Source organism: Pararge aegeria, chromosome 7 (genome assembly GCF_905163445.1).
Source record: "Pararge aegeria chromosome 7, ilParAegt1.1, whole genome shotgun sequence".
NCBI lineage: Eukaryota > Metazoa > Arthropoda > Insecta > Lepidoptera > Nymphalidae > Pararge > Pararge aegeria.
This window is the reverse complement of record NC_053186.1, coordinates 4,681,888-4,705,565: the sequence shown is the minus strand read 5'-3', so window position 1 is coordinate 4,705,565 and position 23,678 is coordinate 4,681,888. Positions and strand designations below refer to the sequence as shown.

Sequence of the window (23,678 nt, the reverse complement as noted above, 5' to 3'; positions counted from 1 at the left end):
GGTACCCAGATTATAGGTTCAATATTTGTCGTACCATAATATAATGGCCACGCATATGCCATATGATGATGATGCCTAATAATGAGGATTGAAAACCCTTTTTTTATTATTTTCGAAACAAAATGTTTTATTATGGTGAGATGAGGAGCTTTCTGCTTTTTTTTAGATCAACCAGAGACCAGTAAATTTGTAGTAAATATTGTTTATGAACGGCGTACCATTTAGTCAACGCACGTGAATAGATTATCACAGTAGTGTTTTTCTTCTGAATAGCTCTACAAATACCATTATTGTAGTAAGATGTCATTATTATTACTGAAGTTGAACTGGAGAAAAATATATTAAAGCGGATCACTGGTTTTATTCGATTACATCAAACAAACAAATAAATCGTTCCTCTTTACAATATTTGTATAGATGCATCACGTACGCATCCAAAGTGCTTTTCCGAGCATATTTCAAACAGAACGTTTTTTACTTTGTGATTTCGATCTAAGAAGAAATGATTACGAAATTGCACAACTCGCAAATTAGTCAATAACTAAAAGTTTTTTTTATCAATAAAAATGAATCAAAATATGTACTTTGATTTAATGCTTGAATTCTTTCAACAGCTACATCCAGTACATTCAGAGTAAAAAATATGATTAACACCGTATACATGACATTCAATACAAATACAATACAAATTAGGTCTATTTTACTAAATTACGTTTTTTTACGCAGAGAAAACCTTGCTTTTCGTGTAGTCAAAAAAAACTTGCGTTTTCTATATATTGTATGTACGATGCACTTTGTTCATTTGAACTTTAAACTATCTGTATATTTTAATATATCCAGCTCATTCATTTTTATTGTAAAAACATATTTTCATGCTTGTATATTCTATACATATTTAACACAATTTATCTTTTTCTTGTTTTCTTCTTATGTAAATATTCTTTTTTTTTATTTGAACAGATGCCTACGACCCACATCGAGCTCGAAATGAAATCAAAAGCAATGGACATAACATAAATAAATACCACTACAAACTAAAAAAGCCTATGTTTATCCAAACGGAGGTTTTTATCAAAAGAAACGCATACGAGTATCCGAACGCGACTCACGAATCAGTGCTGCCAGAATTTAAGCCTATAACGGACGCACAGATGAAAAAAATCAACGAAATAATCAAAGAATTAAGTGCAAATAAACGAAATAGTACAAATGGTAAGAGGAAAGGAAGAGTATTAGATATAGTACAAGTAGCAGAAACGCCTGAAATAGAACCTACAAAAATATATGATAATGATAAGAAAGATGTAGACAGTAACTGCTCGCAAGGTGGGACTTGTGAGTTTTTTTTCTACTGCTGGATGGTTGGTGGTCTTCTAGATGGTTCTTGTGGAAGTTTACTCAAAGGCTGTTGCCACAGATTAGCAAAGGCTGGATTACTCGGCGTACAAGATTCCAATAGCATAGAGTATACACCAAACGAAGGCATTAGCTATGGCCCCGTTATAAACGATGAAAGTAAGTGTTAAATTAAAAGAGACTACTATCACACCGTTGCGTAATACAATTTTTGGTAGCACAGAAGCTTGATAATCGATTTGAAGTTAGTTACGAATGGAATGTAATTTGATTTTCTACGGTTGTTATTTAGTTGTTTCGATCTTATATTAGGATTTCATTTATTAAAATTCTAAATTATATTTGTCCTTTGTTAAATTAATAAATTATCAGCGTATATTTGGCTGTACACTCTAAGCAGATCCAAAAGTAAAAGTAAATCTTTTCCGCATAGCACTACGTTTAGTTTTTGATTTGTGTAATAACTCACAGAAGAAAGCACAGTTGTTATGCTAAAAAAATGTAAGTAAAGGTTTATTTTAACTTTGTGTGATATTTAATTTAACTTTATAGTTTTACTAAAACTATATTGTTATATTAAATATTTTTAATAAAACGATGAATTTAATGAATAATCACCTCTATTACCCCACAACAATTATGTTTTATCTAACATTTGTATAATTTTGTGCGTTTCAGATAACATGAAATAATTATTTATAATTGATAGAGAAAAACCAGAAAGTTTATTTTTAATTAATTTTATTTTCATTTTGCTATCGCCTATCATATATACATTTGTAGTTTTTATTTAAATCTTATATTACGTCACGGTGTGAGAAAATCTCGAAAAAACAGATAAAAAACTAACCGAGCTCAGATGTGGTCGTGTGGCAAGACATAGATAGTTCTCGAATCGTTCCAGGTAGATCTAGATTGATCCAGTGACGTCAGCAGGTATTAAATTGTAAATTATAACTATAAATACCCTATTTTATTTATTTCTTTCCATGCTCTTGTCTAACTATGTCTTGCTTCTCACATCTATTATGTTATTTATTATATTAAGCTGTATATATTATTATTTTACTATATTCATTATTAACATAATAATTATTATTATATATTGCATGCCTTATAATATATATTGCAGGTAGGTGTCTTTATTTGCATTTTTTAAGTGAATTATGTGTGTAATTTAAATATTGTTTTTTTTGTGTAATAGGATTACTGTTTCTGATATTCATTAATTAATTAAAGTTCATGCTAGAACTCAAAACAAAACATAGCGGATAAAGAAACAAATCTTTTTTACAAGCATGTATTATTACTTATTAGGGAATACTTAGGCCCCTTTAGGTAGGCGAGGGCCAATATACGCTCCATCGGGCTTTCCTCAATCAATTTTTAATCTTACAAAAGGCACTTACGAGTATAAGTATTCATATATATTTTTTACCATTATTACGAGGTGACAGTGTTAATTTTCGTGATCTTGAAACTGATGGTACGAGGGTTTAAAACGCACGGTCTAAGAAGAAGCCCACAAAAACTTAACTGGCTATTTATATATTTTTGCTATTACCATCTCGAAGTCAATTTAAAACTTGATTACTACACAAGTTTTTTTATCGTTTATGTATCTGGATATCTTTTTTTAAGCTTGCGTTTTATAAACAATAGATTACATACTAGTACGCAAAAGTGTCCCTTTGTTTGTTTTTTACCAAAGCACATTTATATCTTACCTCCTGGATATAGACATAAATAACGACAAAGTTATAAACTGATGGCGAAAAAGAACAATCTCCTAAGTTTCTTGCCCGCTACTCTCGGTAGAATCTGCCTTCCGAACCGGTGGTAGAGTCACAACAAGCAAACTGACTTGACGTTTCAAAAGTGCTTATAAACTAGGCCTACTTGGAATAACATATTTATAAAAGAAAGTTTGCCAAACTCATAACGCGTCCACAGTCGGGTAAAATGGGGTGTCTGTATAGAATAATGACAAGGTTGCTTGGAAGCACACCGCTCCGCTTTCATCTCCCGCAAAATAGAATAATGCTTGTAAAAAAGAGCAACTGCTGATTTTTTAGCGACTTCTTCTCGGTTTAAGCTGCCTTCCGAACCGGCGGTAGAGTTACTACAAAAAGACAGATTTCATGTTTCAAAAGTGCATATACAAAGTGTAAATCAAAACCGAAATAATACTTCAGATGCTTTAGAGTTACCTACATTATTTACTGTCTCTGAGACTAATTTGTGAAACCGAAACGCGAATAGTTTTTGAGTCAACCATTGCCATAGTTTTTACTGAAAGAAATCAGATACAGCCTTAAACTCACATGCAAAAGTAAAATCAAATGACTTTAGGTATTAATAATAATAATAATAATAATAATTGTTTAATTCAGGTAAAACCCATCTCAATATACACGTATTAGATAGGCGTCGAATAACGTAGGAACTATGCACGTGTTGGTCTTTTATCTTCAATAGGGTTGTCATAAGTAAATACTTAGAATTAGTTTGTATAGGAAAATAAATAGGCTTCTTTTGATTTATTATTATTGCATTTCTTCCTTTTGAAATATACTTTGACGGCCGATTGGCGCACACGCGACCCTGCTGTCTGAGCCTAGCTCGTGGGTTCGATTCCCACTACTGAAAAGGTTTTTGTGATGAGCATGCATGCTTTTCAGTGTCTGGGTGTTTATATGTATATTCTAAGTATTTATGTATATAATTCATAAACATCAGGCATCTTAGTACCCATAACACAAGCTACGCTTACTTTGGGGCTAGATGGCGATGTGTGTATTGTCGTAGTATATTTATTTATTTATTATACTCATGCACCCATGTTCCAGTATTTTGCAATTCCGTTACAAAGTGTGGAATTGAGTAAGCGTATTTGAAATGAATGAATTTTGAATCTGAGTTTGAAGGTTGCTTGCATACACACATCTCCGCTTTTCTCTATCGCAAGACATTATTATTGTAAATTGTAAAATAGATGATAGAAAGATGTAGGAAAATACCGGTGTACGGATAAAACCGATTGGGTTTTTGTTACGCCGTAATAGATGTATGTATGTTTATTTAAAAAATGTATATTCTTCTTTAAATATATAATAAATAGAGAGCAACGGTTTGTTGTTTCTACTGATAAGAAATGCCCAGGTTACTTCTCCGAAGAATCCGCCTCTCAAACCGGCGCCGGTAGTAGAGCCCCTATAAAGAGATTCGACAAAAGCGCTTATATTAGGCCTACTTGAAATAAATGAGCTTTGAATTTGGAAAAAAAACTTCTGACACTGACATATTAGCATCTCGCGGCGCTCAGCTGTTGGATTACGCAATCGCTTTCACTGGCGCCGGCGCATGACGATCTCGGAACCGTTACACGGACACGTACAGACACACACATGCATCCAATAGGTAGACCTACCTTGAAAAAGGACCATTGCTATAGTTTACTACTGCACAGTGGCGTGCACTTCATACGCGCACAAACACTATCTACCCTAACATTCATATATAACTCGTATAGGATTCTTGCCATTTGATGCAATCTTCCTGCTTTATGCATACCCTGGTAAAAATTCAGTGCACGCCACTGCTACTGCGTATAGTTTACAGCGGATGCACTTCGTTTGCGTAGAGTTTTGTTTTTTTTTATGATGTGTTATGATAACTTGACGGCCCTGCTTTCTAAGTCCATGGCCGTGGGTTCGATTCCCACAACTGGAACATGTTTGTGTGATGAACATGAATGTTTTTCAGTGTCCGGGTGATTATCTGTATATTATAAGGATTTATGGATATTATTCATAAAAATATTCATCTGTCATCTTAGTACCCATAACACAAGCTACGCTTATTTTGGGGCTAGATGGCGATGTTTGTATTGTCGTAGTATATTTATTATTTTTATTTTTATAAGTAGGAAAATATCACCTATAAACCCAGTAGTAATTCGCAGGGCATGCAAGAAACATGTTCAACAAAGTGCCGCCCCGGGTTCATCAATCTGAGGCGTAGAATGAAGCCTCAGAAGTGTTGCTCTGTTTTGTTCGCGATGGTTTTCCAATAACCATTAGGGGGGCCATTTGCTAGGTTTATCAACGGGGACTATAACAGTGGCTTTGGCAGAATTAAGAGCATACAACTACACATCACAAGGTTCGACCCAGTCAGACCAAAAAATGTGAGGTGTTTGTTTTCCAGTTAAAAGATGCTGCCAGCCCGGAGTTAGGAAACGGCTGTGTCCCGCTCCGAGGAGAACCGTCATTAGTCCTGGTTACTGTCACTTTCATAAGATAACAATCGTTGAAGCCCACCACGTTGAAGCACACACCGATGCAAGGTTGCCTGTGTTTTACAAGATACATTTCGGAGAGTGTGCTCAGGAGTTAATCGATTTGGTTAAACCATCTTCACTACCATCTAACTGCGTAGTACCGAAAGAATCTGCACCGTTACGCTGTTGAAATACCATCAACACGTACGAAGCGTTTGCTTCTTCCTTTCTGATCCGCACCGCAAAAGCCGGGAATGCCCTCCCATCTTCCGTCTTCCCCGATACCTATAATCTAGGTTCCTTCAAATCAAGAGTGAATAGGCATCTTCTAGGCAAGCGCGCTTCATCTTAGGCTACATCATCACTTACCATCAGGTGTGATTACAATCAAGCACTTGTCTATATATTTAAAAAAAAAACTCCACCTTAGAAGTGTTTCTCGAACAGGCTAGGCGGTAAATCCCTTTATACTATTGAGCAGTTGAAAGTAATTTTTTATCTCTAATGCTCTAAACGTTTAACATAAAATGGGAAAATGAGAAAAATTGCGAGCTAGCAACATTCTGCGTGTGTGAAGTAAGACGTGCGCGCGGGGGTTTTCATTGTTTTAGAAACATTGCACTGCATGCAATAATAGCTGAATGGGGGTTCTGTATGTTCTTAATTCTGTGGTTGCGATACATAACACCATACCCATAATCGGTTGCAACGCAGCATCGTACCGGATCGCTAAGAAGTTTGGCTGCACGTCTATCTCGATAGCTGCCACGGCTGAAGCCGAAAGATTCCGAAATCATAAGTTCCCAATTTTTCAATCAAAGCCGGGATCACCCTTTTATATAATCAGAGCGCTTATCATTGCGCCAAGGATGTCGAAAAATTGCATATAGCCTTTAACATCTGATTATGGAGATCCGTTTACACAATGCAGTAATTCCTTACATGATATTTAATCTATTTAAACTAGTAAACCTTATCTCCATTGGATAGTGTTCACATTAGTATAAAACGAACTATTAAGAAAGCTTCATTCTGCCAAGATATTGCTTGGGTTTTTGCATTGAGTAACTATGTATTCGTTGAGGCAATGGATGACTAGAACTAAATTGGCATAAGCTTTTGAAAGATTGTTGATCAACTATTACTAGATCCGCCTGTAGGTGGTTTAGCATTGACATTAATCAACACGATTTAGCGCTGTAACTTATGGTACAGTGGGCTACAAACTTTAGCTACAAATAACAAGAGTAGGTATATTAAGTTACGTACGTTACGTTGTCTAAACGGCTAACTTGAAGCGGAGACAACTTTCTTCCCGGGGAAAGGATAAAAAATGATCTTCTGCTTTATCAAAAAATCTAATAAATAAATATACATAATAAAATAAACATATATATATATATATATATGTACCTGTACAGTAATATAATCTTAACAAAAAGTAGTAAATATATTGCACTATTACTACCTACTCATAAACACAATCTGATAGGTAATATTAAACCAATCTGCTTTTGAAGATGTGCATTTATTTCAAGTATGCCTTGTTTATAAACACTTTTTAAACGTCAAGTCAGTCTGTTTATAGTGACTCTACCAACGATTCGGAACGCAGACTCTACCGAAAAGAGTTGGCAAGAAACTCAGATTGCTCTTTTTCAACATAATATTATAGTTTACAATCTTTAGAATTTTCTATCTTTTAAGAAATGAGAGCGGAGCCTGCTTCCAAACAGCCTTGTCGTTAAGAAATTCATCAATCGTATAGTAACCACATTTTATTTAATGTGTTTTAACATATTATTGTTTAAACTTATGCATTGGTAGGTTTAAAATAAACGTGGGAATCATATTATAAAACCATACACTCAATCCCACAAATGACTTCTAAACCTTTCACAAACAATATGCAGATGTCACTAACTTATGTCTATGTCGAGTAAGGCGGTTGTTTATATCCACTTTTCGTTGTCATTGAGCATTGTTGTCTTGAACTCTCTGAGCATTGTCGAACAAGTGAAAATAATATCATGCCTTCCTATGTATTATTTTATATATTTGTTTCATAAGGATATTGGAAAAAAGTTTTATGCACCTACTACAATCTACTATTTGAAAAACCTCATCGAATGATTATACTAAGAGACTTTGCCGATCGCAACGCGCGTGCCGTGGCCATCACGTTAATCATAGACGTAAACTCCTCTCCCGTAACGAATCCCGCGACACTTATTTTCATTATCTGCTAAACTATCAATTCGAATAACATGTAAGGATTAAATCTATATCTAATAACTATGAAAGGCAATTCAAATTATTTTAGGCATAGACAATCCCAAGCGTCCAAACGTCATCCTAAGTCGAAATCGGAGTGGCAAGGTCGGTTTCCTTAGGTGCCGCGCTCGCCCCCAGTTCCAAGGTCCCCTTTTACAACCCAAAGGTAATCATCTACCTTCCATTTCAAACAATAACTAAAGCTTATGCCTAACTAATATTATAAATGTAAAAGTGTGTTTGTTTGACTTTAATTCACGCTATAACTTAAAAACCAATCAACTTTTTTAAGTAATGAAGAAGAGTAATATAGGCTACTTTTATCCCAGAAAAACAAACGTTTCCCACGGGATCTGCAAAAAAACCGTAATAAACGCGGAAAAAAAATGCGGGCAAAAGCTAGATTAGACTAGATTATAAGTTTGTATATAAATCGCTGCCGCTTATGTATGTAACTCAGGGCTTATAGCGGTCGGTGGCGCGTTATTTCCGCGATCCCCTTCCGACTACACTCGCCTTTCACTGCTCACTATGCATAACAGTGCTTGAGCTGTTTGTTTACCTCATTACTCGACTGCGACGAAGAAAAAGGGAGGTTATGCGCTGGGTTCCGTATCTTATAATGGTAATAGCAACGTTCAAATCCCGAGGCGCAGTGGTTAGCACTGGTGGCATAAGTAGAAGAAACCAGGTTCGGCAATTTTGGAATTACATATTTCTGAATTTTCTCTGGTCTGTTCAGGTGGGAGACTGCAATCCCACCAGCACAGACCAGCAATGGTGGTAAGTGATGATGCAGTCTAAGATGGAACTGGGCTAACCTCTTAGTGGTGCGGTTTTAATCACACACTCTTTGTTGGTAGGGTGGTAACTCCTCTCACCAGGCTAGACCATAGTAATTCAGAAATTATGTATTTTCAAATTGCCCTACCGGGTATCAAACCCGAAATCGACCGCTCACAATTGCTTACAATTGCGACATATACTAGCGGTTTCTCGCGTATTTGCCAGCATACAATTTCTGATATGTAATTGTTTCACAAAAACACTTTTATACTCTGCTCCAAACAGTGATATACCATGACCCACCGCGTGGCATCATCAGCAAGCGCTTTAAATACGTTGGCTCGGGTATTTAGAGTTGGACTGTGATGTAAAATAGCCTATAACCGTAATAAAGAATTTGACTATCATATGCAAAAAAAAGTTTTGAAATCCGTTCAAACAAACAAACAGACATTATTATTAGTGTGGATATAATAATTAGTAACGAGCGCAGGAGGTACGGAACTCTAAAACCAACAAAGGTGTTTAATAGAGTTCTTTCTACCAATTATCTAAAAGCCATAATCAAAACGATCGGAGTTATTTCACTTCTACACTTTTATCTCGTCTCTATTATGAACAATCTTTGGGAAGCATAGTAGATAGTTTACATTAAACAGTCGCAAGCGGAAGCGACTAGAGGCTCTTACTTTATAACTATTTTTGAAAGGAGAATCATACCGCAGTTACTAATTAGCTCTAGCCTTCAAAATGAAAGGTATCTACTATACATTATGCTTATATTTGAAGTTATTTTAAATATTTTCACTGTATCCTTAAGTTCCTACGAGTACAAACGGCTAAATTCACGTAAATTTTTAACAAGTACTCTATACCGCGTCGCAATATTAAATTAAAGTAATAGTATACTTTCAACTATAATAAATGAAATATAGAAGGCGCTTTAGGTTTTTTTATTATATTATAGTAATGCCTAAGCATTGCAGTCCCACGAGCTAAATCTCACGGCCACCCAATGAAGCGCTGGCTAGACATAGTAAACGAAGATCTGAGCGCCAATAGTCATAAGATCGGATGCTCAAAACCGGGCAAAGTGGTTTAGAATATGCGCGAAAGCGGACCCCACATAGTGGGATAACGTTTAGTCGAAGATGAAAAAAGGCTAAAACAGCTCTACTTCATAGAAAATACACTTCATGGATCCGCTCGCGCTAAGTTTTCTTTAACGTGAACTCGGTCTTAATCCGTAATTTATCATACAAAATAAAATGCGTGTTTATCAGTTGTTGTATAAGAAATTTTAATCACTGTTGTAACCTCTTAATTATTTTTTCAAATTCTATTTACTTCAATAGCTATTTATAAAACATCCGGTTCAATAGTTATCATTCGATTTAAATGAGTTTTACCAGACACATATATACAATGATCTCCCTCAATTTTAATGGGATTCCCTTAGACCCTGAATTGGTGGCAATAGAAAAAACTCCAGAGTATACCCTCATCCTCACCCAAACGAAGAACCACCTCCTTAAGTCGGTCAAAATGCTTTATTACGTTTCTCTGTCAGTCGTTCTTCTCATATCTGAGAGTTGTGACCTCTCCATTACTCTTCTCTCCATAAGCGATTTAATTTCTTCGCCTGCAACTTGTAGAGCATCCTACAAGGTAGTGTCAAGTGAACAGTGAATCTGGTCAGACAAATGCATCGGACTACGGCTAATCTTTTTCCCACCACCTTGCCAGTGCCCATAAGATTTTATCACCGTCTTTCCTGTTTCCAAGGCACTCAAGAATTCGCTTAAAGTAGATGGTAGAGAGTCTCATTTTGATTTTTAGTTTTGGTCTGAAATGCAGTCAATGCGGAGCGTTTTCCTCCAGCTCAATGGAATGCGGTCTGCAGATCTTATGGTCCATGTTTTAGCCACATGGCGAAAAATGAAGAAGACAAATGTGCGTACGAATTCGGTCTTCGTTGTAAACGATGTTTTCCTGTCTCTACAAATATTCTGTAGCTGGGCCATGAAGTTCTTTACCATTCCATTTCTCCTACGCACGTGCGTTTTGTAGTAACTGTTATTTGTGATGCGCTTACACGACACGCCTTTGATAACAATATAACCAACTTTGAGGTATCCATTGTCAGTATTCTCAGTTTTCGTTTACCGTCGACCCTTTTATTTTTAACTAAAAACCACCACGGCATGGGGAACCCATTGCATACTTCCCAGACGTCTTGCAACCGCCCCAACGGGAGACTATATATTACTATTGTAAAAATATTCAGCCGTCATCTTTGTATCCATAACGCTTACTTTGGGGCTAGAATGCGATGTGTGAGTGTTGTCGTAGTATATTTATTTATTTAGTGATATTTTGTTGTTTAAAATGCACATAGCTCAAAAACTTTAGAAGCGCGTGCCGGGAATCGAACTTGGTCGAAGTACGGATTGATCAATATCATTATATGTACTTAATGTTATACAATAAGACCATGTAAGTAGGAAGTTAGCCTGTAGCATCATAATGAGCATGAGTAGTTTGAAATAGTTAATATTCATATATTCTATGCATTTGGTGTCCTTGGGCCTGAAGACCTTGAAAGTTATTATAGAAACTACGTACAAAAATACCTCAAGTGGTTAGCATCTCTATAGATCACGTGGTCTTAGGTTCAATTCTCTGTTAGACTTAAAAACGTTGCGGTAAACTCTGCCTATCTTGCCTGCTCTATCTTTACATAGAATAAAAACGTCGTTCCCCTGTACGCTTGTTTCTTTAAAACTATGCAACTGATTTGACAATGCAGTTCTAAGCAATAGATATAGTGATTCAAGAGGAAGGTTTATATATGTGTATTTGTGCATATTATAGTAAAAAGGCAAAAAAATCAAAGATTTACCGAGGAAAAGCGCCAATCTGATCATAATAATTATCACACCAAACTGCCACTCGTGCAGTATTGGAACAAAAATATGGTTTTACCATTCAATGTATTTATATAGCTGTAAAATACTTTTTCATTCATTTCAACCAAGGAATTTAATTTAGAGTATTCATATTGTGTGTAAGGATGGCGCTGACATATGGGTAACCCATAAAAGTCCCTTAAATACATAGATTTAGATAAAAAAACGCAAATTTAAAAAATAAGATACTTTTTACATACAGATTACAGTTTAAAAATATCTGTAGAACTAACTATACACAAAAGGAATGCCAATAAAGTGAAAACAACAAGCAGGCGAAAGATAACAAAATGGGCTACTGAACGGCTTCAAAAAGTCGCCGAGGGCGATCCTTTGCCTAGCTGACAGCTACCAACCACCCAGTTTCCGGTCACTACTCTGACATAACGCATTGCCTACAAAAATTCGTTAAGTTGGTCAAACCACTACCACTTTCTACTCGTACATGACATAATATGTATAATGTTGGTGTTACTTAACACTTTGTATACATCGCGCGTATATAAACAACCGATGTATGTCATTTGAGACGGGGACTGAATATATAATTGGTTTGTGTACTAATTAACTAATTAATTCTCTCTTTAATTGGGGTACTTTGACTTTATATGGCTTTATATACAAATACTTAGGTTTAGGTTTGATTTTTATACGATTTAAACAAAAGGAGGTTGTTTAATTGTATGTATTTGTGTGTGTACGTGTAATCGCATCAATACCCAATTATTTTGTGTAGGACGTAGGTACTTATTAATAAATATTGATTCTCTATTCAATTTGTGGTACCTTGACTATTTATGCCCTAATCTGTGGGCTTAATATAAAAATGCTAAGGTTGAGGTTCGATTTTTCAACGATTGTAAAAAGGGGGATTTTTTATTGGTATAGTATTTGTTTGTAATCGAATGCACATTATATCTAATAACAATAGTGAGGTTGAATTAAAATGGCTAATCGTATGGACTTAGGTACTTTTATTTTTAACGAATTCCGAAAATACATAAAAAAGAATATATAATTCCCTTTTTTTTATTTCACCGCAAGTTACTGCAAGTGACTGCAAATGTTGGTTAATGATGATGCAGTATGAGATGGCAACGGGTAAGGGTTATATTGAACCTTTTTAAGCCACGGTGTTCCAACTCACCATCTATCTGGTGACTGAGTTACGGAGACGCTTCCGTCCACACCCGATAAAGTTATACTGAACCTATATCTATACCTTATCGATTTCTACACAATAGTGTATGGAAACACTAAATCTATTGGCGTCTCGTCTTTGTGGGTAGGGTGGTGGTACCTAAACACGTCCAAAGCCGACCAGACCTGGCCAAAGAAAGTTTAGAAATAAATAATTCTCCAATTGCCCCTTCCGCGAATCGAATCCGATGAATCCGCACTGCGGCGGAGAGGTCGCCAAAAAATATTACAAAAAAAAAAAAAAAAAATTGTGTTAGTCATCATGGTTACGCCACCACTTCCTTATGAATACGATTCGACAGTTGCCAATACGGATAGCGAGTTCAGCTAATATTATATCGACCCACTTTTTAAATCATTGCTCATCACTTTTGTCGACTTCTGGTGGAGTGGTGTGCGTTTGATTGCCAAATGCCATGTTATTTTATAGCGTCATGCTTACGAATACTTTTCTAGTCACCTATATTTTAAACTAGCTAATTCCCACGACTTTGTCCTTGCGGACAATTATTTTGGTTTTTCAAGTAACTCGTGCAAAACGTAAGTGTTCCGGCATTCAAGATTTTTTTTTCTACGCATTTATTATATTCGATGTGAGTTGAGTTTTTGAGATCATCATGAAATTTTACATTGTTATCTGTTGTACGATACTCCCCTCTATATAGCCCTCTTCCTAAAGATGGACATAGGATATTTTTATCCCGGAAAATCATCTAATAGAAAACATTGTACCGCTGATAGGAAACAGTTCTACTTTTCTTTTTTTTTTTACTATTTATTGCACAAGGAATTTGTACATGCAAATAAGTTACACGCGAGAAAAGTCGCGCGCATAAGTAGTTAAAGACATTATTTTTGCTGATATCTGTTATGGATTAACATCTGTTTACGAACACGGCTTAAAAAAGTTCACCAATAACAACAATCGCATATGGTTCGCTTACGTAACGCATCCGGTACTTTCACTGCAGAAGTGGGGGAAAAGGGGGAGAGGTCGTATAGGCTTTGTTATATGCAAGATGAGCGTGTCCTTTTGGCGCCTCAAAACTTAAACGAGACAAAGTTCAGAAATTTTAGACCGTACACCCGGACTTATAAACGTGGCTTTATAAGTATGACGTGTCTGCTCGAGTGGCATTCTGTGGCGTTCTGTGGCATCGAATGAACAAATTTTGATTATGTTTTTGTTGTTTGAAAGTTGAATGCATCCGGACTGTTATTAGCTATGTTTGATAAAATAGGTCCAAAATGGCGGATCACATTTTTTTTCACGACTCCTTCAATATGGGTATCAAATCAAAGGGCTTGACTAGTAGAATACTTTAGACTATGATAAATATCGAATCCAAGATTACGCCATTACGAAATTGCTAATAATTTTGTTTTTTTCACTACTGCCTCAATATGATGTTTATATAATATAATATTTTTTATCTATACAAGTTACCCCTGACAACCATCGGTGATGCTAGTCTTAGATTGCAGGTCAACACGTTATTTAAAAAAATGTTCATATTACACAGCTTTTTCCTTGTCTTACTGTCTAGTTTAAAAGATTAGAATCACTAACAGTACTTGTACGAGTACTTGCGTCAACAGAATTAGTGGTACATGAAGAACGATTTATAAAGGTGTCAATAGACTCTGTTACAACACTTGTAACTGTATAATTTGAATTCAAATTTAAATTTAAATTGTAAGCTAACAATGAAGCTATACGTTTTTTACATTTCTTCGATAGATACAATGTATCTTTAGTTAAAACAAACGATGATATAAATTTATTAAAAACAATGTAAAAAATGCGTCGCTATGACGGTATTTCAAATTATAAAGTAATAAATGTTAGGGCACTAAGGGTCCGTTCACACAGACCGGCTCGGAGAGGAGAGCAGATTTTTATCACGTTGGAAACAGTGTTTTGAGTGATTGTAGTAAAGTTTATTTTTGCATTTGCACCTTTTTTGTCATTAAAAATGCCTGAACGCGCTTCGTGTGAAGTAATAAAAGGAGCCGACCGGCTCCGCTTGCGTGCTCTTTCTCGCTCGCGCAGCCGCACCCGCTTTCAGATCTCTTCCAGCCGGTCGATGTGAAATAGTTGGCGGCTCCGCTCCGGCCAATTCCAAGCGTATACGACCCGGTCTGTGTGAAAAGAAAAAAGCAGGCCGATGCTCTCCGAGCCGGTCTGTGTGAACGGACCCTTATACCCCTAATCGGTCTCGACACGGCATCGTACTTGAACGCTAAAAAGCTTGAAGGCAATCTTTGTCGGTAGGATGGAAACTAGACACAGCCGAAGCGTCCCACCAGAACAGCGAGGTAAAAATTCAGAAATGATAAATTCCCAAATTGACACTGGTGTTGGAGTGGCAACCAGTAAACGCAGTGTTGGTCGACCCCAACCAGGTGGACAGACGACATCAAGCGAGTCGCGGGGAGCCGCTTGATACAAGCGGCCCAGAATCGTGGAGTTTGAACCCCCTACAAAAGACCTATGTCCAGCAGTGGACTTCAATCGGTTAATTTGATGATTATGAAATTGACACTACCGGAGATAAATAATGGGACCTCCCCTCCCGGCATTGAAAATCAACAAAATGGGGCCTACGGCTGCGTTTTCAGAAGAGAGGTGCCAGGTAGCCACGCGATGAGATGCGTAGCGAGACTATGGAAATATGAATAGGTAAATGATTGAATTGAAATTATGTAAACTAACATAATGTATACAATTTGGCGGCTACATAACTATGTGAGTGTCTTAAAATGGGAAATGAGAAATCAAACTTAGCGGTGCAAAGATTTATAGCGACGCTGTGGAGATGAGATATGTGAGGATTTTTCCAGTGATCCTTATCTTCTGTACCTTCACTACACATTTGACGTCCCTAGCACACTTCCCTCGCAGCCATCCTTCCCTTTTTTGTATTTTTACAAAAACCTCGCTCCGCTGAGCTGTGTCTAGCACAGCAATGCTGAGCGATGCTAGATAAGGAAGGATTCTAACCGTCCTTAATAAAGTCATCCCTTGCAACGCATCGCACATCTCTGGTCGAAATACAGCTTCAAATAGATTCACCGACTACGCAGGTCTAGGTAGATGGGTCGGCGGCTTTTGTGACTATGCTAACAAGCCTCTATCGTTGCGCATTGTTATTATTAGCTCATTTTCTTGCAAGGGAAATGTAATCACGAATCACTTACGATTCCGAAATCTCGTAATCATTAGCGCGATACATCATACAGCTCTTCAGTATAATCATCATTATGTGCGTAATTCACAAAAATATCATAGGTTCCGTAAGTATTTATTATGAAGCATCCTATATAGAGTGTGAAGCGGTGCAATGGCGGTATAAATTCAATCAATTTAGATGGTTCCATGCAGAAAAAAAAAGGAATAGGTATTTTATTTATTAATTAAAATTGATAAATACAGAAGTGTATGTTTTAATTTCTTATCACTGTCGTAGTAAGCTATAATTAATTTGAACTAGCTGTTTCTTATGGCTTCCTAACCTAACCTATTTTTTTGTTTTCACAAATCCCGCGGGAACTGTAAAATTTTCCAGTATAAAAAGTAGCCTATGTGTTAATCCAGGGTATAAAATATCTCCATTCTAAATTTCAATCGAAGTGGTTCAGTAGTTAATGCGTGAAAGAGTAACAAAATGTCCATACATCCTTTTGCATTTATAATATAAGTAGAATCAGATTAACTTAAAGGGCCTACTGATGGTAAGACGATAAAAAAAAGTGTGTGCGTGTAACCTTTACTCGCGATTGAACTTTTATTATTATTTATTGATGAAAGGTTAAAATGTTCCCGGGATTCCGTCATTTCATTTAATATTCACTATTTCATTTAAAATTCATTAATATAACTTTCACATTTTCTAAATATTATAATTTTTCAAATTTTCTACTCTCAATTAAAATAATTGAGAGTAGAAAATTTAAGGTTAGATCAGCACATGTCAATATAACCTTGTCATTAAATAATATAGAATGCCGCAATCGTCAGAAAATTTATTAATAATATATTTTTACAAAATTAATATAAAGTAATATATAACTTTGCAATTTTTTTTTTTTAAACTGTTGATTCACAATTCATCCGTTGAAAATATTGGAAATAAATAATCGTAATTGGTTATGATATTTGCCACTAGTATAAGTCAAGAAGCGTGGAGTATATGACATATACTTACGACCAATCCAAATTATTATTTTTAAATAGCGGAAACTACACAAACGTCTGACGTAAGCGTTACTTTCGTCAGAAAAAAATCTGAGTTACTCCATAGACGCGCCTAAAGAAGTTTTACTTCAAAAATCATTCTGTATAAATTTACCGAGGGATCTCTACCTAAAATTTTAGTCCCTCTACCGGTAGCCATATAATGTAGCCTTTTACGCAAATAGTTAGGTACCTACTTTTGTCTATAATTTCACGCTAGTTTACCATCAAGCACAATGTTATGGGTTTCCTTGCTTTGACATTATGTTTTGTTTTGTGAAAGATATTTAATAAGAGTACCCATTCTTTTTTCTGAAGCCTTGAGCCATCATTATCGTCTTCCTTAAATAAGTTTTTTTATTTCACTATTTGTTAACCCTTGACTGCACTCACACTAGGTAAATGTCGATGCAGTCTAAGATCGTAGCGAGCGTTAGTTTGAAACGTTCAGAAAAGCTTAGCGAAAATGAAATAAAAGAGCATGCGACGGCTCATTGTGTAAAAAGTAAGTTTTACTTACCTTACCTGTTGTATTATTTTTTTCAAAAATAGTGGCAATGCTGGCACTTATTGATGCCAGCTTTTTGAATTAAAGAATCAATAATAATACCAAGAATTATCATAAAAGATCAAAATCGACCAATTTCTTCGCTTAAGCCATCAATGTTTTACTTGGGGTATGTACCTATCTAATAAAAAATAGGAAGAAGAAGAAGAAGAAAAGAACTAAAATTAAACATGCTGTTGCATTATTGTTATTTAGTAATATAACACTAGTGTTGTATTGGAAAAGAGTAGGTAGGTATGCCTGATTTTTAGGAACGTTTTTCTTTGGGCTTAACAATACGTACGTTAGAACCAATTCGTACATTTAGTTTTAGTTTTTATTATTCACGGATAGCTGACCACTACGCATAGCCCGCCCGCTCTTTTATTTCGCTTTCACTGAGAGTTCTTCCTGGACGTTTTGCACTAACGCCCGCTCCGATCTTAGATAGCGTCATCACTTAAAATAAAGGTGATCAAGAGAAAGTATAAGTGGGCTTCACTATAGAAATGTATTCCCCTATATCCTCGCTCCCTTCTTATGCCATTCTTTTTTTTTTAAAAAGTCTATATTTAATAGAAATTTCGCTATCTTTTCTCTATCTTGAAAAGCTAAATACTTTAGAAAAAATGACCAATAATACACCTTTTTTATCACCATGTTTAGCGGACTCAAAGACAAATAAGAAAATAAAAAGAAATAAAGAAACGGAAACCTAGAGGTAATCTTTCTCAAAAATATCGTGTCAAAAAATTTAATCGGCTCAGTGTTGGATGAGAAAACAGGGAAATACAAAACGTAATTTTTTTATAGGTAAAATCGGTCTGAGCTACATCTGTCCCTATCGCACTCTACGAAGGAAGACAGTATACTCAAATACCTATTCAACAAATTTGTCCAAGCTATACCACGTTCATATTTTAAAAATGTAAAATAGCTGAGGAGCCAGTATTTAAACCCCTTTAAAGTTGTATGCGTAAGAAGTCGCGAGGAACCGCAAAGTTACAAGGAAGGTGAAAGATGGTTCAAACTTGAACTTTCTCGGTTTGCGGTTAGCGCGGTTTACATCGGGCACGAGGAATATGAAGAAAGCGAATATTCTCAATACGAATTTTCATCGGAATATTATACGTTACGAATGAAGGTAATATGTTATATGTTTCAAATTAAGGGAAGAAAAACTGTTTATATGAGAACAACATTTTTTTTCCCATCCTCTTAAAGTTGGATGACCTAGCTTTCCCAGGTATTAAAGAGAGGCTTTTTGAGTAAGTAAAAAAGATAACGAGCAAAAAAAAAAATATCACCTGGATCGGGTTTTCTCTATTTTCCACCTGAGCTATCATTATGCCTATCTATCCACGTTACCGAATGTCAAACAATGAAACACTACAACTTAATAATGAAGAGTTGGATTGAAAAAGATATAGAGGATTTAGAGAACAGACTTAGTTCTGCAGCATATGCGGTTAAAAAGATTCGTCATAAGACAAATATAGAAACTGCTAGGCTGTACAAAAAAACAAACACACGTTTAATTAATACTTCATTACAAAAAAACGGTTAACAAACTGCGGAATTAATGCTAAAACATGTTCTACCAGCCACCCTTCGAACGTGCGAGAAAAACGAGAGAGGTTGTGGACAGACAGGTGGGTAGGCAGGCGGGTAGACAGGCGGGTGGACAGGCGGACAGCCAGGCGTGCAGGCAGGTGGGTAGACAGGCGAGCAGGCAGGCGGGTAGACAGAAGGGCAGGCAGGCGGGCAGTCAGGCGTACAGGCAAGCGGGTAGACAGGCGGGTGGACAGGCGGGTAGCCAGGAATCCAGACAGGCGTACAGACAGGCGGGCAAGCAGGTAGTCAGGTAGGCAAGCGGGCAGGAAGGCGGGCAGACAGTCAGACAGACAGACGGACAGAGTCTTAGTGAAAGGGTCCTGTTTTATCCATTGGGTACGGAATCTTAAAAAGGACCAGTCGGTGTCAGTTTTAACTTCTACAATATTCATCAGAACATTTTACAAGTTCAATCAATCCATAAATTAGACCCGGACTCCTGGGTTGATAGATCAGTCAGTCAGTCAGTCACCTTTGCCCATATAGATATATCAAGTTTAATTGGCATTACTTAAAAAATTACTTAAAATATCAGCAACTTTCATATAAATTTTCATCCCCTTTTTACATACATAAATATATTAATAATTGTAAATACTACTACAAGTCGTCTTCAATGTAAACTATACTTTTGACAGCTTTCTTAAATATATAAAGTGACTTAGACTGCCTTATGTCGATTGGGAGCGCATTCCACAGCTCTATGGCTTGCACTGTAAACAGACAGACAGTGAATTTAATTTACGGTGATAACAAAAAAAAAAAATTACCAATCCACAACAAACTTAGCTGAAGTTTGTTGTGGATTCTTCTTAGACCAGGACGCGTTTGGAGCCCTTGTAGCTTTAGGTTTAAGTTGACGAACAAAGTTATCACCATCACCTTACAATTATGTAAATATATGTGTATGAATGCTTCATAAGTGCCTGTGATAGGCCTACATGAATAATGAAATTTTGAATTTGACTTGTACATGGTGGTGATAAACGTCGTATTCTATACGATTTATCGGCCCCGAAGTACGCAGGGTGTACTAAATTTCATCAAAATCGTTGGAGCAGTTTCCAAGATTAAGATTTTATTTATAATACTCTAAAAGACTGGCACGTTTAAATTTATAAGATATAACGGGCTTGAACTGCATTGTATGTTCTAATACACAAAACTACCATCGGGCTCTAGGTTCTAATGCTTTTTTACCAATTTCAAAAAAGGGGGAAGTCTTGAATTTCAAATCGGCAACAAAAATTAAACATACATCCATCCATCCATCCATCCATACAAACTTACGCATTTATTGCATTAGTAGGATAAATGCAATAGTGTCTTTGTTTGCTAGTTCGGCTTAAACACTGGACTAATCTTGACAAAATTGTCGACTGTCCTGGACAAAAATCGGTTGACATGATGTTGGTGATGATCCCGGGAGAGTATTTGAAACAAACGCGGACAAAGTCGTGGCCAACAGCTAGTGCTTGATTAAGGTTTAAGAAAGTTTCATAACATCTTCCAGTAGGTTAATATAGGTAATAAATAAATCTGATTCGTTTCGGCCTCAGAAATGTGACTGTAACGTCTGTTTCCTAGTTTCTCGGTCATTTGCATATTAAAGGTATATCGAATCGTGTTTTGGTTACATTTTTTGTACCAATTGATTTAACTCACAATCGACCACCGTATGCGAAAGTATAGTGCACCTTCTTGGCATAGTGGTGAGGGCTATGATCTTATAAGGAGGTCTAGCTTGCAATCAGCTTGGAGTAAAAGCAATATCGGAATTTATAAATTTTGGATGTTCTCGGCTGAGTAGTTTTTGACGATTTCCCTGGCGCAACGGTGAGCGCTGTGAATTTAAGTATGAGATGCCGGCTTCGATCTCGGCAGGGGTATTATGGGAATTTATAATTTCTGTATTTTCTCTGGTTTGGTCTAGTGGGAGGCTTTCGCCGTTGCTTGTTACTGACAAAGATCGCAAAGCGGGGTTTAGTATTCCGGAAGTAGCAAACTCTTTGTTTCTACGAGTGTGTACTGCGATTAACAATCGGTCTGCCAAGCATGGTGATTGAAGACAACCCGATCTGCCCAGCATAGTGGTTATGATAAATTCCTAAATTGTGCCACACAGTGTTGAACTTGGGACCTCTTTCTTAAAAGACCACAGAGCTCACCACAACACAAGGAAGGTCGACGATAAAGGTTTACGACACTATGAATTCATAAATTAATATTATAATAAATATACTACGACAATACACACATCGTCTTCTAGCCCCAAAGTATGCGTGGCTTGTGTTATGGGTACTAAGATGACTGATGAATATTTTTACGAATAATATTCATACAAGTATGTATAATAATATACATATAGACACCCAGCCACTGAAAAACATTCATGTTAATCACACGAACATATTCCATTTGTGGGAATCGATCCCACGGCCTTCAGAAAACAGGGACGCTGCCCACTGCGCCAGAACTTCAGCATAAAGAACATTAATAAACAATGCAGAGTTCTATATGATATAGGTCTTATAAGCAATTCTGAGGTAATTCATTCATTACAATTTTATTATCATTAATTGAACTACGGAGTCTGTTTGACAAATAGCTTAGTGATTTCACATGCTAAAACAACAGTTCGCAAGATAATGAAATTACCATTAATTAACATTGCTATGTAGCATTACATTTTTGGCCACTTAACCGACTTAACAAGCGATCGGTAAAGCCTACATAACCTGTTATAAAATATGCTAACACAAAAAACAAACTGGTAAGTTTACTTCCGTAATGCAAGTCGAAATGCATTAAGTAATATATACATTTCCTTTATATTACAGACCAACTGGTTGTTATGTAATTATGTGATACAAGACCAATATTCAGTACCGTTTTATAATAAGTGTGTTACAGACGTGAATAAAGTGAATAATGTAGATGTTATAACACTAGTGAATTAAAAGTGAAAATCAATCTTTCTGTATCAATACCTTAACTTCCCGTTATATTAAAATAGACTTCAAACTCAAACATTGTCCTTAAACTATAGCCGAAACCAAAAATCCAAACTTTATTTATTCTCGATCCTCCTGTGATATTGAGAAACCGTTCAAATTCAATTCAACGTCAAACTTTCACAAAAACCAAAGGTGAAAAATCTAAATCAAACTTCGTTTATTAGGCATGTTCTACCCGCATAAAGAACAGACTCAACTCAATGAAGCTACAATAGTTTTAAACGCCCGTGTGTTATGAACGCTGTAACATTCTTCAGTTGAGTTTAGCGGAGTAATTCACCTGTAATAATAATAACACTAGTGCATTTAAAGTGAAAAAATCAATCATTCATTCGAGTAAACAATTAAGATAAAGTTTCAACTCAAACTTTAGCTACAACTAAAGCAACGAAGTTTTCTTAAGGCATGCTCTAAGAGGGCGATCCTAGCCAAAACTGATCTGAATATTCTTTTTTAATATTCGGGTATAATAATCGCTTCAGAAATCTTAATTTTATACTTGGAAAATGGGAATGATAACGGGAAATGATAAAGTAGACTAGATCTCCAACCTATATTTATTAACTTATCTATTAAACTCTGTGTCTTAGAGTACGACATAAATAATACTTTACAATTATTTAGATACACATATTAAAAAACTTAAAACTAAATTTTATAATCGTTGAGTCATTTTGATCCGTTTTTCAATTATTTTCAATAATTCTATTATCAATTCCATCTCCATCATGAGTTTCACAGTTTATAAATGTAACCAATATATTATGGACCACTGGCAGAAATGAGTAATAGTCTATACACGACACGGTCAGCTGATGCGAACTATAGACGCCGCCATATTGGCTCTCACGAGTGCCTGTCAATTTATCCCTACTCCGCGGCCGACCGTCACGCGACATGCAACACACACGAAAAAGTTTGGGACGATGTAATATAAGTTTCACTTTAATAAAACTCAAAATATGGGTTTTATTTTTAGTTTAATTCGGGTTTATCCTTCTGGTGGTTACCTGTCCTTCTGTGTTATCCATCCGAAACATTATTTTAATTACGAACCAAGTCGTTGGAATTACAAAGATTCGCTATGTACCTACTCATAATATTGTTATGTTGGAGTTACATAATTTGAGCGTAAATCCTGTGTTGACAAAAATCATTCTCATCTGATTTCCATAACACGCTAAAATAAGTATAATTTCAAAAAACAAGTGTCAGCGGAATCTTACAACAAATACACTGGTAAAATGTACGTATGTACATATATGAAATGCGCGGATTTCTTACAATTTCCAACAGATAGCCTCACTAGATCTTGCCTTATTGGATATAGAACCACATTAAGAGTATACACTTTCAAATAATAAAATATTTTTCCAAATCGGTACACAATTAATAT

General features: G+C 36.0%; 1 protein-coding gene across 1 annotated transcript in view; it reads left to right on the top strand.

Annotated features, from left to right (window-relative positions):
- Positions 1–23,678, top strand: part of LOC120625015 — a 48,115-nt gene that overhangs the window by 13,502 nt on the left and 10,935 nt on the right. The window contains exon 2 of the mRNA XM_039891925.1: positions 961–1,515. Coding sequence (XP_039747859.1) covers positions 961–1,515 — 555 coding nt within the window. The remainder of the gene's footprint in view (positions 1–960; positions 1,516–23,678) is intronic.